Source organism: Hypanus sabinus, chromosome 4, assembly GCF_030144855.1.
Source record: "Hypanus sabinus isolate sHypSab1 chromosome 4, sHypSab1.hap1, whole genome shotgun sequence".
Lineage (NCBI taxonomy): Eukaryota > Metazoa > Chordata > Chondrichthyes > Myliobatiformes > Dasyatidae > Hypanus > Hypanus sabinus.
In genome coordinates, this window is record NC_082709.1 from 165,865,091 (window position 1) to 165,884,286 (window position 19,196).

Sequence of the window (19,196 nt, forward strand, 5' to 3'; positions counted from 1 at the left end):
CTTTGCCATCCACGCCATTCTTCCCCATCCACCTCCATCCTTTTTCACCTTCCTCAGGGGCAATTGACACCTCTTACTGGATTTGTCCTGCACCGGTGACTGGGACAGAGGTCACTGATACGGAAGCAGCCAGGGCTGAAATTGTTCACTATATTTGAGTATAGTTCTACTGACTACAGCAAGGCATAGCTCTTTGCTCAGTCAATGTACATACTGAAGGATTTTTGCTTTTCTTGTTTTAGTTACTGGTCTGCTAAATCCACCTCGCAATTTATCAATTGTGTCAGAAAACTTCATCCATACCCTGACATGGGAGCCGGGAGAAGATGCTCCACTGACCACACGCTACATAGTGGGATACTTCTCTTACAGGTTTGCATCTTTCAGTACGTTACTTCCCTCTCAAATCATAAATGTGGGAATCAGGTTTGTGTAGGGGTGGAGGCTGTGCAGGAAAAGGCCTCAGCAAGGTCAGTGTAATGATAAAGCACCTGTGCACAACAGCAAAATTGTTTTACTGTGAGATTTATTTCTAAACTTTCCTCTTCATTTAATAAAAAAAAGTCTCTTCCTGACTTTTTTAACAGTTTTGTATTATTAGCTATTTGATCTTGCTAACTTCACCAGCTTCACCATTCCTTTCCTGCTATAATTTACTGCTGACCATTCTTGTTTGAAATTCCATATCTGATTTCTGTAGTCAAAATTCAGTTCCTGTCACAGTATAAAAATACCTGTAACAAAGGTAATAATATCTCCAAAGTGCGTTATCTTGACCTTTTCAATCATCCTATAGTCAGTCAGCCATAACCCCTCAATGCCTTTTAACCCCTTGTTTGCCTTGATAGCTTTCTCTCACATGTTTCTATTATTTGTCTTGTAGCTACATCATCATTATTAGCTGCTTCTTCCTCTTGGCCTAGCCAGCTAATTCATATCTTCTAAGGAATGACTCTTAATCGTATTCCTTCCCACTGTGTGCTATTTAAAATAAAATCATCATTGATATGGGTATAAATTACACGAGTATGTTCAAGATACCCTGTCCCACTGCTCAACTTGCTCTGTTATCCAACTACTTATCCAGTATGAAATGTGGATGAAATTTATTTTTTGCTTTAAACAAATAATTCCAGTTTTAAGGATAACCTAGTTATTGTCCAGATCATGTTCCAGTTGGTATACCTGCCTTTAGTTTTCACCTTGGTTGGTTTTTGAAGTTGAAGCGGGCAGATCATCAATCAGTGACCAGTGGTTTTCTGCAAGGATCTGTTCTGGAACCCTTGCTCTTTGTATTTTAATAAATGACTTGTATGAGGAAATGGACAGGTGTGTTGGTATGTTTGCAGATGAGACAAAGGTTGGTGGTGTTGTGGATAGTGTAGAAGGTTGTCAGTGTGACTTTGACAGGTCATAGAACTCGGCAGAGAAGTGACAGATGAAGTTCAATCTTTAAAAAAGTTGTTAAGTAACTTTGGAAAGTTAAACATAAAGGCAGAATACAAGGTTAATTGCGGAAGTCTTAGTGTGGAGGAACAGGGGGACCTTGGTGTCTACATCCATAGATCTCTCGGAGTTGCTATGCAAGTTGATAGGGTATGGTTTAAGGCAGCACATAGTTTGTTGGCCTTCATAAGTCAGGAGATTGAGTTCAAGAGCCACAAGGAGTATTGTGTTCAGTTCTTGTCACCTCATTGTACAAAGGATGTGAAAGCTTTAGAGCACAGAGGAGATTTGCCAGGATGCTGTCTTAGGAGAAAAGGTTGAGCAAGCTGGGGCTTTTCTCCTTAGAACAAAGGAGGATGAGAGCTAAATAAGATGATAAGAGACATAAATAGAGTTGACAGCCACCTTCTTTTTCCCATGGTGGAACTGGCTAATACAAGAGGGCTTAATTTTAAGGTGATTTTTCAATGTGGTCTGACAGAGGTAGGTTTTTTTTTAAAAGAGTGGTGGGTGCATGGAACGTGCTGCCAGGGTGGTGGTAGAGGCATATACTTCTGGGAGATTGAACAGACTCTTAAATACATGGGTGAAATAAAAATGAAGAGCTATACAGTAGTGATGCATTAGATGGATTTTGGAGTAGGTGAAAAGGTTGGTACAATACTTTGAGGCAAAGCACCAGTGTTGTACTGTTCTGTGTTCCATTTTGTATGTTTACAGCAAAACATTCTTTAATATCTTCCCGAAGGACTTGTTATTTAATGTATACTTTATGTGCATTTTGTTGTTAGTTAATTCTTAACCAAAGTTTGTGTTCACATGTAGTCATTTGTAGCGCGGTCAGTTTCTCTGACATGGGCTTGCAGTTGAGATATTCACATAGTTTTCTTCAATTCCAAACAGCGCACCGCATCAGTTTTTCAATGCATGCATTCTGATCGTGAACCGAACCTGTGATCTAACAGATAGCTTTAGTGACATCTATGGGAACTACTGGCCACGGGTTAAAGCAGTTACCAAAAATGATGAATCCAACTGGACTGATGTGGATCACCACTTTCAACCATATCAAGATAGTAAGCTGGCTAACCTTGTCTGTAATAGTTTTTCTTAACCATTTACCTTACCTTCATTGCTTTTAAATTTCATTATTTTTGGAAAAAATACAAAGTAATATAAATAATTACACTTGCCTATTCTGCTCTTCTACAACATCTTAAACTGATTTTTGTCTATTTAAGTATGTTCTTTCCAGTCCTTTGTTTATTTGGGGTGAAATGTTCAATGATTTTATAGATTGAATTGTAACTGATACCACTAGCCCTTAGTAATAATTGTTACATATTTTATTTGCCCTAAAATTTAACTAAATTTCAATGGTTTATTAGTTTAATGCACACTGAATTAAATTTTGATAGAAATCATGTTAAGTAAACTTTTGCTGTGTTTAATTCTAATACATCTATATTTTTGATACTAAATAGTACTATATACTATTTTTAGTCAAATGCAAGTGCTCAATCAAAATATTTTTTCTTGTTTAATTTGTTTTATTTTTCATCTACAGCACACATACTGCCGCTTAATGTTGAGCTCATGGAATCCCTCAATGGAGATTTTAATGTGATTTTTGATATTCCAACACCCCCACCACTTATTGCACACAACTTAAATGTTCAGTCAATCGTAGATATCTACATGACATTAGAGTATCACATTACCATATATAAAGATGGAAAGTTGGAAGAGGTAGGTTTTTTAAAAAAAATTTCAAAATTCTCTATTTCTTATGATATGATAGGATAAAAGGTCTATTTTCATTTTGACTCTATAATTGTTTCCTCTTGGGATATTGCCATTCCATTGTCCACCTCCCCAAACCCGACCAAAATCATTGCTGAAACCTGAGGAGCTTAATGTGATTCAGAAAAAGGGTCCATTCTGATTATTGCAATCAGATTGTTAAAAGTATATTTAAATTACTTTTTTGACATTTTTATAGGGTGCTTTAAATTTTAATTTAAAATATATTCAAAATTGTAGATTACTAGATCATACATTGTAAATGCAAGTTAATTTATTCCCAGACACAATTATTTATTTCATCAGCACTTCTCTCTGAATTTTGGATACGTTTCTCTTTTCTTTCTTCCCCCCCCCCCCCACCACCTAAAATGTTATTGGAACATAAAGTTGTTCATTCCCTATCAAATTTAAACTAATGCAGCATCAAAGGTTCAAAGATCCAATTTAATGTCAGAGAAATGTATATAATATACATCCTGAAATGCTTTTTCTTTGCAAACATCCACAAAAACAGAGAAGTGCCCCCAAAGAATGAACGACAGATAAACGCAAGAACCCAAAGTCCCCCCCCCCCCCCAGCTCCCCTCCCTCCCACACGCATCAGAGTTGACTGCTTTGGGCCTTCTAACATTTTCAAAATTAAATATTTTACAGTTTTGAACAATTATTTCCGATCAATCATGATTAGTGAGCAAGTTAAATGTTTGTCTCCTTGCTACATGGTTTACAACTTTGAGCCCAGTTTCTGATGCAGTGGTCATGTATAATATTTTTATTCAGATGCTGTAAAAATGGGTGCCTGAGTATCTAAATATTTCACATTCTATATTTGCTAAAACCTCATCGTAGAAATGATTCAACCTCTTAAATCAAAGATCATGCTTCCAAGGTAACTTTGAGGCATTTAAACTAGACTGGCACTGCAGTACCAATAGAACTGCTGTACCAGCTGACATTAGGCTAAAATGATAATGTGCTCTTTGAAAATGAATTATTCATGGTATTGTTAAAAGATTAGGAGAAGCTTTCAGAGCCCAAAATGTGAACTGTTTATTACTTTCCATAGATGCAACCTGATTACTGAGTTCCTCTTGCATTTTGTACTGTTACTCCAGAAACCCTTTCAGCCTCTTTCTTAACAATAAATGTTTAAGGACTTGGAAAGGAAGTGAAAATTTAACTTAAGTAAGTTTCAGGCATTATGAAGGGGTTTCACAATCTGTAAACCATCAGTATCACAATTTTTTGGTAATGCAAACATCCCATTGAATCTCATATTGTAAGTGGAGGTGTGTTTATTATAGAGTACTGTTCTCTCTGCATTTTATCGGCAGTAAAACTGAACCCATCAGGAAAAGGGATCAGATTTGAGGATTGGAGTTCATTGGAGAAAGGTGATGTTGAAGGAGATCAGATGGGTAATGTGTTAAAATGCAGCGACCTTGTGGAAATGCAGTAAAAACCATGGGTTTTCATTAAGGCATCAGCATAAGAGCTGGCTGAGCTACTGCAGCTCTCCACAATGAGCATGTTGGAGAAAATGCCTTGCAGATGGAGAGTGAGGCATCACTCCACTCTTGAGACATCTGTTTACATGACCACCAATTGATGTGGTGACTTCTATCCAAATCTTATTTCCCTGCAGTAATCAGTGATTTAAAAATATAATTAGCAATTTTGTTTTTTTTTCCCCTCACTTTATTTTTTTCCTCAAATTCCAAAAAGCAAACTTTATCAGTTTTGTTTTGGCATATTGATATGTGAATTCCACAAGGACTGTTTTTCTGTTGCACAAAGTTCCATTACGCAGGGGTCATCTGTATAAATGTTATGACTTGACCCACTATCTTAATGTGGGGTCTGCCTATGAGGGGCCAAAGCCAGATGTTGTTCAGAGGAGGGAGCCAGTTGAGAAGTGGTGGAGAACTATCTGATTATCTTTGGCACGAGTGTTGTCCTCTTCCTGTGAATATTCTAGCCAAAGAGAGGTGCATTTCTCTTTTAGAAAAAGAAGCTAAGATGGATCTTTTGGAGAACCAACGAAGTTGGTGCTAGGGAAGCGATAGTCAGATTGGTTGGGATGGACCATTCAAGGCCTGGGCTGGAAGAAGCGATGCCTTGGAGTGGTCCATCATATTAAATATCGTAAAAGACTTCTGGATAATGTAACACAGCTACAAATAGTAGAACTTATGACATTGATCAGTATCAACAATTGCAAGTCAGATGAGAAGCATTCAAAAACAGGGTATTTTGAAAGAATTGCAGAAGTTGAAGAGCATGCTAAGTTCAGGAATTGTAAAGTGGAAGGGAGCTATGAGGAGAGTAGTAGTTAAATTCTTTCAAAACCAGCTGATGATCCTTACCTGTTTAATAGATATATGTGGATAAAATTAAATGAGAAGATTAATTGGGTATTATGCTTATTGAGATACACCACAGAATAGGCCCTTCTGGCCCTTTGAGCCATACTGGCCAACAACCCCTGTTTTAATCCTAGCCTAATCAAGGGACAATTTACAATGACCAATTAACCTACCAACCAGTACATCTTTGGACAGTGGGAGGAAACTGGACCACCCGGAGGAAACCCACACAGTCACAGGGAAAATGTCCAACCTCCTTACATGCAGCGGCAGGAATGGATTCTGGATCACCTGTATAGTAAAGCAATTTGCTAACCCACTATGCTACTGTGCTGCCATACACAGGTGAAATTAGTTTGTCAACAAATATTTCTATAATGAGTAAGCATTTTTGTTGTAAGTTTTAACTCAGTGGGGGAAAATAAAAATTCTACAGTGAGCACCATGAATTCGCTAAAAAGTTTAGCATATGAGCAGAGCAAGGCGTTGTATACAAGGTCTTCTAAATCTAGATGAATAGGGAAATATAACTCTGGTCTTTTTCTTTCTACAGAACAGAGATGTGTTGAAAATGACAAGTAAATCGCATGTCGAAGAAATATATGAAAAAGTGGAACCAAATACAGAGTACTGCATCACAATAAATATATATTTCCTGAAAAAGGAAACTGATCCTTTGGAAAGAAAATGTATAATCACACAAAATGCAAAGAAAGATGAGGGTACGGAAGGTACAGTAGTACAAGCTGACAGCATGCCAGCTAACGCTACATTTCGAGTTGCCAATTTGTAATTAAAAATAGTGTCAATTTCATTATTGGTTTTATCTGATTAGACACTATTGGGGGAAATTTGATATGTCTGGGCATAACCAAAGTATGTGCATGAAATTAGATTTTGAAGCCAATTTTAACCTCTCTTCCATCTCCAAATTAATTGATTTCAATGGAATGCCAGTTTGACGTCCAGCCTAATTGCACCTGGATCTCAGTAGACAATAAAGTGAGCCTAGGTGTAAAACCAGGCTTGTTCTGATTACATTAATTTCCACTGGTTGTGCCAGATTAGTACTGTTTAATGTGTTATAATATTGAAATAAACCAAGCACCCTGCAGTGAATTCCATTGGAACATGATTAATGTATCTCATGTAATAAGTATTTATCCTTCAGAGGAACTGCTCAAGTCCTGCTTTGTAAACGTAACCTGTTGTCTGCATTGGAAATGGTCCGCATGTAACCTAAGATTACTGCACCTGGCCAAATCAAGTGCCTTCCCATCCCTCCAAACCAAAGGCATTCAATTTCTGTTGAATGGTCTTGCAATCTTGTCCTAGTGATCAGTATCAATAATCAGTTCCTTAGACTTGCTGACATTGAGTGAGAGGTTGTTGTTGTGGCACCATTCAGCCAGATTTTCAATCTCCCTCCTATATGCTGATTCACAATACAATCTGCAAATGGAATTGAAATGCATTTGCCACTACTAACTATATAGTGCAGAGAAACTTATTAAACTCTTATGTTTGCAAAGATTTGGCGTGTCATTTGAAACTGACAAACATCTATAGACGTGTGGTGGAGACTATACTACCTGGTTGCATCATGGCCTGGTATAGAAGTGCCAATGTCCTCAAACTGAAAAACCTACTAGAAATAATGGATACAGCCAGTCCATTGCAGTTAAAGCCCTCCCCACCATTGAACATATCTACATGCATTACTTTCACACATAAGCAGCATCCATCACCAAAACTCCCACTGTCCAATCTATGCTCTGTTCTCGCTGCTGCCATGTGGAAGAATGTACAGGAGCCTCAGCACTAGGTTCAGGAACAGTTAATAACCCTCCGCCATCAGGCTCATGAACCAGAGGGATAACTTCACTCAATTTTACTCACCCCAACACTGATCTGTTCCTGCAACCTATTTACTCACTCGCAAGACCCCTTCATCTCATGTTCTTGATGTTTATTGCTTCTTTGTTATCACAGTTTTTATTTATTTATTTATTTTTACTTACTGTGAATGTTCACAAGAAAATATATGTCAGGGCTATATATGGTGACATATACTTTGATAATAAATTAACTTTGAAGCAGCAGCAGATGGAATTTTGCTGGATATTTCCTGTAGTAATGTTTAGTAATTGGTCTCCAGCAGCCACAATTCCTTCTTTGCGAAGCACAGTTACTTTCTACTTGCCCCTTGAGTTCACCTTTGAATTTCATGGCTTAGATGTGGTGAATGCTATTGGATAACATTTACTGATGATTTGAGGTAGATTACTAGATTTTGGCATGTTGCACTGATTGCTACCTCCGAGCATGATGGGCCTGGGTGGGTGCTTCACACATTTTCAGATCGAGGGAGGGTGTTAATGTTTTATAAACACAAAGTACACTGCAGATGCTGGGGTCAAAGCAACACGTACAACAAGCTGGAAGAACTCATCAGGTCAGGCAGCATCCGTGGAAACGAACAGTCAACGTGGACACCTCGTATACCATCTGGGTAGTCAGGAGCAACACCTCATATACCATCTGGGTAGTCTGCAGCCCCTTGGCACAAACTGAATTCTCCAACTTCCAGTAATTACCTTCCCTCCCTTCCCCCATCCCAGTTGCACTTGGCCTCCTCCTCCAGCTGCCTGTCTCATGATTCTGCCTTCTTCTACTACCCATTGTGCTTTCCCCTTCCATTCCTTCTTCACCTTTCCTGCCTAACCCCTCCCCCAACCCTTGATCTTTCCCCTACTTTTCTGTATTTGGTACTTCCAGTCATCAGCCATTGTTGATTCATCAGCTAAAAACTGAAAGCATTGGATATGTTGTAATTGGAGAAGAGCTTCTGCAATGAAGCAATCTGAAGGAGTGGCTGAGATGAGTCATCCCCAGCACATCTGACTGATGATGCTTGCAAATACTTCAGCATTGTCATTTGTAACCTCTGTCTGAGCTCTAATCATCTATCCTGTGATCTTTTCCCTTACTGGTTTTTCACCTGGCACCTACCAGCCTTCTCCTTCCTATCCTCCCCCAATCTTCTTTATGGGGCCACTGCCCCCTCCCTGTTGAGTGCTGATGAAGGGTATTGGCCCAAAATGTTGACTGTTCTTTTCCACGGATGCTGCCCGACCTGCTGAGTTCCTCCAGCTTGTTGTACGTGTTGCTTTGACCCCCAACATCTGCCATGTACTTTGTGTTTTCTTCATTCATTGATTTTGAGCACCATTGTCACCTAAAAGTTGGGGGGAAAACTAGTATTTTGCAGTCGTAAGATTTATGCAATAAAGAAACAGGCCCCTTGACCCACCACGTTCATGCCAATCCTTTTGCCCATCTACACTACTCCCATTTGACAGTATTAGCTTTGTTCCTTTCGATGCCTTGCCTTTTTAAGTTGCTGTCTAAATACCACTTAAATGTGATTAAATAAGTAGTGCAAAAACAGAAGAAAAAGTACTGAGATAGTGTTCATGAATACCCATTGTCCATTTAGAAAGCTGATGGCAGAGAAAGGAGCTGAAGTCCACAGTTCATTCCTTGGTCTTGCTGACATTGAGTGCAAGGCCATTATTGCACCACCTCTCATCCAGCTGATCTATCTCACACCTTTATGCCTCCTCGTCACCGTCTGAAATTCTGCTAACAGTCGTTGTCATTGGCAAATTTTATAACATTCATGGCATTTGAGCTGTGCCTGGCCACATATTCATGGGTGTAGAAGGAATGGAGCAGTAGGTTAAGCACACTTCCTTGAGGTGTGCCAGTGTTGATTGTCAGCAAGGAGATGTTTTACTAATCCGCACTAACTGTGGTCTTCCGGTGATGAAGTCGAGTATCCAGTTGCAGAGAGAAGTACAGCAGCCCAGGTTTTGTAGTCTATTTATTGGAACAGAGGGTGTAATTGTGTTGAACGCTGAGCTGTAATCAATAAACAGCAGTCTGCCATGGGTATTGCTGTTGTCCATGTGGTCCAAGACCAGTGGACAGCCAGTGAGATTGCATCTTCTGTAGACCTTTTGCGGCAATAGGCAAATTGCAGTGGGTCCAGGTCCTTGCATAGGCTGGAGTTGATTCTGGCAATGTGCACTTCATGACAGTAAACGTGAGTGCCTCTGGACAGTAGTTGTTCAGGCAGCTCACTCTGCTCTTGGGCAGTGGTATGATTGTCACCCTTTTGAAGCAAGCAGGAACCTCCCACTGCAACAGTGAGAGATCGAAGATGTTCTTGAATGCTCACATCAGCCGATTGGCACAGGTTTTCAATGCCCTGCCAGCTATACCATCAGGGCCTGACACCTTGTGAGGTTCTGATGTCAGCCTCTGACTTGGACCCCAAGGTCTCTCTGACCATTAACATTCCTTCGTGTCCTACTATTTACTATGTTCTATCCTTAACTAACATAACAAAAATGCATCGCTTCATACTTGTTAGAATTAAATTTTAACACTCTGCCTATCTTTTTTATTGGATCTGTATCCTAATGTATCCTTGGACAACCTTCTTCACCATCCACAACATTGATTCCACATTGTCCACAGACTCATTGTGCCTCCTCCTTCATAGCTGTACGTGTGTGTGTGGGGGGGGGGGGGGGGGGGGAACAAGTGTCCTAACAATCTTCGCTATGGTACACACTGGTAACGGACTACCAATCAGAAAAACATCCTTCCGTTACAACCCTTTGCCCTCTATGGTCAAGCCAATTTTGAACCCAATTAGTCAGTTTACCTTGCATCCCTTCAGAACCAGCCTATCATGCAGGGCCTTGTTAAATGGCTTAAAGTCCACATAAGCTGAGCCTACCACCCTGCCTTTATCTTATTTGCCACCTGAAAACAAATCTCATTCAATTTAGTAAGGCAGATTTCCCCTGTACAAAGCCATCTGATTATCTCTAATCATCCCCTGTCATTCTACATCTACATAATCCTTGCTCTCGGTATTTTCTCCAGTAAGCTTCATTGCTGGTTTATCACTGCTGCCCTTAAATAAAGGAACAGTATTTATTATCATTGTCTTCTGGCATCTTGCTTGTGACTAACAAAAATGCAAAAATCCCAGTCAGAGCCTTAGCTACCTTTTCCCTTGCTCCCCATAGCAACCTGGGAGACACTTCATCCAGCCCTTGGGTTGTGCATCCCAATGCATCCAGGATGTACTATTTCTTAATACTGACCAGCTCCAAATTATCTGTGTACCTCTCTCTGAGCTCCCTATCTTTCCTGTTATTGGTGAATACAGATAGGAAGTATTAATTTAGGACTTTCCCACATCACTTGGTTTCAAACAAAAATACCCTTTTGATTATTAAATAAAAACACAAAATGCTGGCAGAACTCAGCAGGCCAGACAGCATCAATGGGAGGTGGTAGTGACGATATTTTGGGCTGAAACCCTCCATAGATGCTGTCTGGCCTGCTGAGTTCTGCCAGCATTTTGTGTTTTTATTTATCTCCAGCATCTGCAGGTTCACTCGTATTACCCATTTGGCCCCTGGTCAGTCTGGTGCTCCCAAAACATTTAGCATTATTTGGAATACTCTCTTACTAAAGATATTTCATGGCCCCTTTTGTTTTTGCTCTCCTTACTACTTCTCTCCTATACTGCATATATTATTCAAGTCTTCCTGAATACCTATTGCCTCGTTCCCTTTTTCCTGATCAGCATTCTTTGTCATGCAACATTATCTGGTCATGCCATCATTACTGTTTTACTCTAACTGGAATAATCTGGCCCTGGGCATTCACTTACCAGCTGTTATTTATTTGCAAACATCTGTCTCAGTTTACTTTTGCCAGGTTCCTTATGTTATAGAAATCTGCCTTCCTCCACTTCAAGATCTTAACTTGAGGACCACCTTCTCCTTTCCCATAATTACCTTGAAACTTAAAAATTATGGTTACCATTCCCAAAGTGTTTCCCTCACCCCCAACACTATCCATTTTCCCCAGGATAAGTTCAATGGCGTCCCCCTCTCTAATACAGCTCTCTAAATGTTGCTTCAAACTTTCTTCGATGCACTTCACAAATTGTACCCCATCTGTGCCCCTGCACTGTCAATATGAGGAATGTTTTAAATATCATACCAATATAAGGCAATTGCTCTTGCATCTTCCTGGCACTTACTAATCTTTTCCTCTAATTCCTGCTGACTATTGGGAGGCCTCTATAATAATCCTAGCCAGTGTTTACCCATCTCTTTTTCCTAGATTCTCCTATTATTGAACAGTCCTTCTAGAATATCCTTTATAATTACAGTACAGCTGTCATGCTCTCCTAGTCAATAGTGCACTCCCCCTCTTGCATTCCTGCTGTCACTTCAGCAATTTCTATACCTGGAATATTAAGATGCCAGTCTTCCCCTTCCCTCAACAACTTTGTGATTGCAATAACATCATAATTCTAAGTGCTGATCTATGCTCTTGGCCAGGGGTTTCCAACCTGGGGTCCACGGATCCTTTGCTTAATAGTATTGGTCCATGGCATAAAAAAGGTTGCGAACCCCTGTTCTAGGCTCATGACTTGTCCATCAGGCTGCTTGCATTAAGTTAAACTCAAAAGGTTCTACAAATGCTAGAAATCCAGTGTAACAAGTACAAAATGCTGGAGGGACTCAGCATGTCAAACAGCATGTGTGAACAGTTGCTGTTTCGGTATCTTGTCAACCCTCCTATGTTCTCTAAACCGCCTCTGTCTGTTCAAGCCACTGAGCTGCTATATTTCCCCCCCCCCCCCCCCACACCTGCTGCACTACTGTGTTCTGGTCACCATGTTATAGGAAGGATGAGTGTGCTGATGGAGAGAACGCAGAGGAGATTCACCAGGAAGTTGCTTGGATTGAAAGACTTGAATTAGGAGGAGTAATGGAGAGGCTCATCTTTCCTGGAGTAAAGGAGGTTGACCTGAAAGAAGTGTGAAAATTGCTGGTCATGGGGATGTGGTGTCTTCATCCATAGTGTAACACTTAGAAAAGCTTGCTGTTTCATTGCTTCGGTTTCTCAAAACCCTTTACACCAGTGAATTTATTGTACATTAAGCAAATTTTATAGCACAGTAAATTAAATATGGATAAGATTACTGATATTGGTACAGAATAAATTGATTAATTATCAATAGTATTGTTTTGTCTGCCTATTTTCACTAGTCTGTATCCTTTAAACATAATAACCTACTTTATGTCTTAATTTCAAGTATCATCGGTAAACTTTGATATTTTTTTGTGTACCTCTCCAGTTCTTTTGTTGAACAGAGACTATGATCATCTTCCCAATCTTGCAAGACCAAATTTCTACCTACTGTCAGGAAAATGTGTTCCTTACTCTGCCTTCCCCAGCTAATACTTCTCTTTTACAGATATCACTTCTCTTTTAATACTGTATTCTTCCTATCCCAAGTATTACTGGATGTTGTTGTTCTTCCTTACTGCACCATGTGGCACATTGGGTAGCAGCCTCACCAGTTCTTTAGCATTTTTGTCAGATTTTTTGCAAGGCTGAGTTACTAGCTCGATGCTTAACCCAGCACCGATGGAAAGCGTGCAAGGAGCCGGCCAGATTCAAACCTGCAACCACTTGCCTCAAAGTCTAGTGTGGATGCCATTGTACCACTGGCCAGCTTATTACGGGATGTGCTACCTTATTAAATGCTTTTTTGAAATCTATTATTTGTAATATCTACTTATTAGCTTCCACTAACCCATCACTTGTCACTACTGCAGTCTTGTTACCCATATTTGATTTACATTCAGCAGATGAGAAGGCACTGTCTATAATTACAATAGATGATAATAGCTTTCAGTTTGCTGTTGAATTATAACTACTGCTTCCCATTAATCTTCTATTTTAACCTGTTAGCAGCTACATTAAAATGGGAAGGGGGGGCAAAAGTGCAACCCTATTCAGCAGTGTCTTCAGATAGTCTGAATGCAGAGCAGTCTTAATGCCCTTGGTTTATTTCAATGTTTTTTAAAGTTGCATTTAAGTAAAATAATGAGATTTTTGTATTGATTTGGGATGGGTTGAGGGTGAGGGGACAATAAACTGGAACTAAAGAATATTTCTGAAGAGTGTGTTTTCTTTTTGCAGCATCTCCAACACTGCTCGTGGCTATTTTTTTCATTTTCGGTGCTATGCTCATCATCCTCTTGCTACTATACAAAGCAGGTTGCCTTGCTTTCTTGAGCACATATGTTCCACAATCACTGGTACGTACACTTTGAAAAAGATGCAAGGTTAAATTTTTGCTTGGAGCAATTTTTTGGGGGGGGGTTTAGTAATGGTAGATTGAGCAAAGCTTAAAGAACTGTTTCAACCTGTAATACTTTTAAGTTGCATGTTATTAGAATTCTTCCTCATGGTCTTGAACTTCATACACTGTCAATCCCTAAATTCTAATCACTTGTAATGATGCTGTGTGTGAGACGTGTTCTGACCAAGAAATGCATGCTGAGATTAAAGTAGCAAGTTCTGTAATCATCTATCCAGTGTATTTAGTAGCGGCTTGTCACCTGTAGTTGAAGGAGCTTTCCCCTGGAGAGAGTGGGCCACTTACACTGTGCATTGGAGACGGTAAGATTGAAGAAACAGCAGAAGGATGTGAGGGAAGAAGCTGAGAGTTGGAATTTGTTTTTTGCACAACATCGTGTGTGCTTAGAGCATGGGTTCCCAACCTGGGATCCACAGACCTCTTGCTTAACAGTTATTGGTCCATGGCAGGGAAAAAAGGTTGGGAATGCCTAGCTTTGAGGGTGAATTGTTGTCTGCATGATTGGTATGTGTCGACGGGTGCTAAGTATTAGTTGGTATCAGTGTGCATGTCCATGTGTTTTTCCTGTGGAGTGTCGAGTCCCAATGATCTCTTGCTCTGTCAAGTCCACGTGGTAACTGGCATGCAGCAGCCAACTTGTGTTGAAAGAGATCATGCATGTCCATCTTTCAGTCTTTAGCTCAGTAAAAGTGGGTCTGCCTTCGAAAAGGTAGAAGAGCGTGTTCTCATAAGATTCAGATCATATCTCAAATACCACTTGAGGTCTGGTTATTCAGGAAACAGTACTGTTGCTCTTTAACAGATAGTGAGATCCATAGCACAAAGATTATTCTAGTTAACAAGAACTTTGAGGCTATGATGGGAAAACTAAACATTGGTTACCAATTGGCCAATGGAAAATAAGAGCAGAAGACTCGATTTTACAGAGCGCTTTAATTCTGCGCTTAAAACTATCTTTCATTTGTTAAACCCTTATTCCTAATTTGGCATCTTGTTTGCTTCTGAGAATACACCCAAATAAATGATGATTTAATCATTATAAAATTAGCTTGTTTTCAGTTGCTACGTTTTGATAAAGCCAAGGAGGAAACTTTTATTTGTTTAACTATCTGCAGACAATGTAACAAAACTCAGTTGGAATGCTTGCTGAAATATATAGAAATACCATGTGGTGAAGCATTGAACTTAAAGCCACAGAGATCAAAGCGCCAAACAGCTGTGAAATTACTCCTAGGCGGCTGAATGTCCTGGAGTTAAAGGAAGGGATGTGGGGTAGGGAGAGGGGAGATAGAATATGATGAGTGGTGGGAGTGAGGTTTGGTTAATATCTGGTCATATTTGCAAATATTACATGAAATAAACATTTGGTTCTAAATAGATTTGCAGGCATTATCAATTTGTTACCAATTTTCATTAAAAATTAAGGGGGGGGATCCTTGACAGTTTTTAAAATTTAATATTTCATTTGATCTCTTCCATCAGAAAAATTTGAAATACACCCATGCTACCTACAATTATAATGATATGCAAGAAAAATTCAGTGCAATGGACTATATTAGTGTACAGGAACAGAAGATACAAGGCATTGAAGAAGAGAGTGAAGAGGAGTCAATAACTAATGAGGAAGCAGGCTACGAACAGAATTCTCTGCCGATAACTATGCAGGACAGTGCCCAAAGTTCCAGCCTATTTTCTGACGGAAGAACAGATGGAGCCAGTGCAGTGGTTTCTGATGATCAACAATGTGATTCTTTCACCAAGTTTGATGACTGTCTGATGGCTCCCACAGAGGTGATGAACGATGACTGCGTGGAAACTGATCTCATGAGCCAGTTACAGATGAACCACAACAGAAAAAGCAGCTCATCTTCAGCAAGTGTTAATGCTTCAGATGTCCCACTATGCTCTGTGCAAATCCAAGATCCAGACTGCTGCTTTGTAGAATTTTCAAATGAACAGATGTGTGATCAGGAATCACGTGAATCCACTATCACTGAAAATAATGATATGAGTGATTTATTAAACTCTGAGGTTTATGACAACACTGAACTTCACCATTCTGAGAATCCTGTCCAGTGTGACATACCAGACTGTTCATTTCCCCAGACAATACAATCTAATTATATGAGACGCTGAAGGAGGTTTGCAGGAAACAGATATGACAATTACAAAACCACTTAACGTATCCTCTGAGCTTTAGAAGTAGCCGCACCCAACTATCTGGTGTCAGTTGAATTAATTAATCAAAGAAATATGAATTTTCGCTTTTAGCACAGCAAGAATCACTTGTGCGGCTAAGGGGATTTAAAATGTCTGATTTTTGTACATCAACAAATTTCAGAATTTTTGCACAGTTGTAATATCGGGTGGCAAAATGGCGCAGCAAGTGGAAGCTGCTGCCTCAGCTGCAGATCCCATTGGTTTGCACACTACTTCCTCTCGGTGATCCAGCTTCAGTCCCGATCTGTGGTGCTGCCTCTGCAGCTTGCTCCTTTTCCCTCTGACTAGGTGGGTATCAACATGTGCTGGTTGGTAGGTTAACTGGCAAAATTTCAGGAGTTGATGGGAATTTGAGCAGAATAAAATCGGTTAGGATTAGTGTAAATAAAGAAAAAGGCTGCTTGGGGGGGGGGGGGGTCAGCTCAGACTCTGGGTGAAGGGCATGTCTTCATAACCTCCTGTAGACCATTCAGCCCATCAAATGTGCCATTCCATCATAGCTGATTTATTCTTATTCTCAAACACATTCCCCTGCCTTCACCCTGTAACCTTTGACACCCTGACTAATCAAGGACCTATTAATCTTTGTTTTAAATATACCCAAACACTTTGCCTCCCAATGGCAATGAATTCCACAGATTTGCCACCCTCTGGCTAAATAAATGTATCCTCACCCTGTTCTAAAGGTATGCCCTTGTTTTCAGAGTCTGTGCTCTCTTTCCGACACTCTCCACATCCACTCTAACTAGATCTTTTGTTGTTTGATGGATTTTAATGAGATCCCCGCCCCCATTCCTCTAAGCTCCAGCCCGGAGCCATCAAACACTCTTCATAAGTTGTATGTATTATTCTACGTATTTATATTATAAAGAACAGTGGTAGACAATATGGCCCTCAAGCCTACTCTGCCATTTCACATGACTGATTTTCATCTTTCATTCCATTTCTCCATTCTTTCAAAATAGCCATTAATCCCCTGATTCCAGACCTGAGGGAAACAACTTTTCAGCAGCCATTTTGTGTTGGTCTTTCTGAGTTTCAAGAAACATTGTATACAGTCCTAAAGTTTTGTTTTTTCAAAATTTGGGAAAAAAGTCTTAAGTAGAAATGTCGTAGTTCGATGTTGGTTTGTTGCCAAAACAATGGTGCTTCAGAATGGTGGGAATGAGTAATTCACTAGTGGTCATCATGTAGTGTGGGGAGTCAGGCTACAGATGATGATGTACATTGCTTGTGCTAATAATCCATGGCGCCTCATGGATGCTCAATTCTGAATCCATAGCATGTAGCTTAACTTATGGTGTCACACAACACAAGGTGTGCTTTGTGTGATCAGAGCATTTCCTATAGAAAAGTCTACACAGTGGTCATTTTACCAAATCTATCATTTGAAAAATACAGCTGCCTTGGTTTACTACCTCTCACAAGCCAGTTCTGCTATCTTGATGGCTTGTTGGTTTGGTTCACAATGTGATGAACATTGAAGTCCTTTACTAAATGTACATACTGTATAGTTACATTCAATGCATTTCCAGATGCCTTTCACATGTCAGCAAAGGGAAGGACAGTAAGCAATAATAGAGACTTCGTTATCGTTGATATGATGCCTTGAAAATTCACAATCTAGATTTGAAATAGAGATAAAACTGAACAAATTACACAGTACCAAACCAGGGCACAGCAATAGCCTTAAATCTTCCCCTCAAGGCATGGATAGCCAAGCATCTGAAGTGGGAGAGCTGAGCCAGGTACTTGTCAAGCAACAGTCAGATTCCTCCATCACAATTCCTGGTACATCCTGTCACATCAACAAACAAATCCACCCAAAAAAAACAGCATTGATAAGAGTAACCTTGGGAATCTTCAATATTAGCTCCAGTCAGGAGCAAGGCTTTAAATTTAAATTTAATGTTACTTTTCTGACCGTTGCTGAAATTTTAACTTTTTTTAGAATTGTGTTTTTATTATTAAAATTTTAAAAACAGAATTCTGACTTACTGAAAAGATGTTCTAACCCAAAGCTTTTAAAATGGACATGTCATAGCTACTTCAGCTAAAATAATGCTGCTTCAGTGAATATAAATGTCTCAATGTTCTTATTTTCTATTTGTGGTCATTATTATGGATTTTGTTTAAGACAAATATATAATGAAAATCCATGCATGTTTTAATTGAGTCAATATTAACAAAAAGAGGATACAACGCCATAAAACAAAGTGGCGTCTTTCTGCCTATTAGTGTGTTGCCTTCGACATTAGCAAACATTGAACATCAGTAGTTGCAGATGCAGCTTCTAGTTGCACTCTTTATTTGTAAAGGTTTATATTGTGGTGACCCACTTCCTAGCGCACTCGAACCGGCTCACAAATAGCCAGCGCGCCGGCACAAAGGCCAGTCCCAAAAGGGCGCCAGGTGTGCTTCACCAACAAAGGGAAAAGCTCGCGCGGGACTGTGAATACATGCCCCCTACAGCATCCACGCCCGGGGAGGGCGGGATCAGGGAGGCTTTAAAGAGAAGCCGCGAAGTTCAAATTAAAATCTTTCTTAACTGCAGTTTACCGACTCCGCGTCGTTATTTTAGCGCTGCGTGTAGCACACTGCTACAATATTATGTTTTGTAACTCCAGAGCATATAATTAATCAAACGAAAAACATGGGGAGACTGGGAGAATATGTATGCTTCGGTTTTACTTCTAGCGAGGCGCACACATATATGAGGTGGCATGGTGACTTTTGTCGTTCATGTACTTTTACGTATAACCTGTAATTAATTATTTATACAAATAATGCTTTAACAATATTACTCAAATATTGCTGATATATTAAATCCACAAGTTTACAATACTCATTCATATTTCCTCTGGCACTTGGAATTAGGTTGTCCTAACTCAGACGCCTTGCATTATTTATTTGATGGTTAGCCACCCAGATTAACTACTACTCTGTTATGTCTACCTTAACCTTAAGGTTGTTATAGACTGGGGGTGGTATTGGGGATAGGCTCCCACCACCCATTAAATGCTCCCAATGGCGTGTGCCTCAAATAGCCCTGACAACCAAGTCCAGCTGCTGGCCTTCACATGTGG

The 19,196-nt window shown here is 39.8% G+C and overlaps 1 protein-coding gene across 2 annotated transcripts in view; it reads left to right on the plus strand.

The window, feature by feature from the left end:
* Nucleotides 1-18,663, plus strand: part of LOC132393453 (interferon alpha/beta receptor 2-like) — a 31,080-nt gene extending 12,417 nt beyond the window's left edge. The window contains exons 4-9 of one of the 2 annotated variants that reach the window (XM_059968702.1): nucleotides 243-372; nucleotides 2,350-2,522; nucleotides 3,014-3,195; nucleotides 6,172-6,349; nucleotides 13,710-13,828; nucleotides 15,373-18,663. In XM_059968702.1, coding sequence (XP_059824685.1) covers nucleotides 243-372; nucleotides 2,350-2,522; nucleotides 3,014-3,195; nucleotides 6,172-6,349; nucleotides 13,710-13,828; nucleotides 15,373-16,026 — 1,436 coding nt within the window. In that variant the 3' untranslated portion in view covers nucleotides 16,027-18,663. The remainder of the gene's footprint in view (nucleotides 1-242; nucleotides 373-2,349; nucleotides 2,523-3,013; nucleotides 3,196-6,171; nucleotides 6,350-13,709; nucleotides 13,829-15,372) is intronic. The other variant, XM_059968703.1, reaches the window with a different exon arrangement.
* The last annotated feature ends 533 nt before the right edge of the window (nucleotides 18,664-19,196 follow it).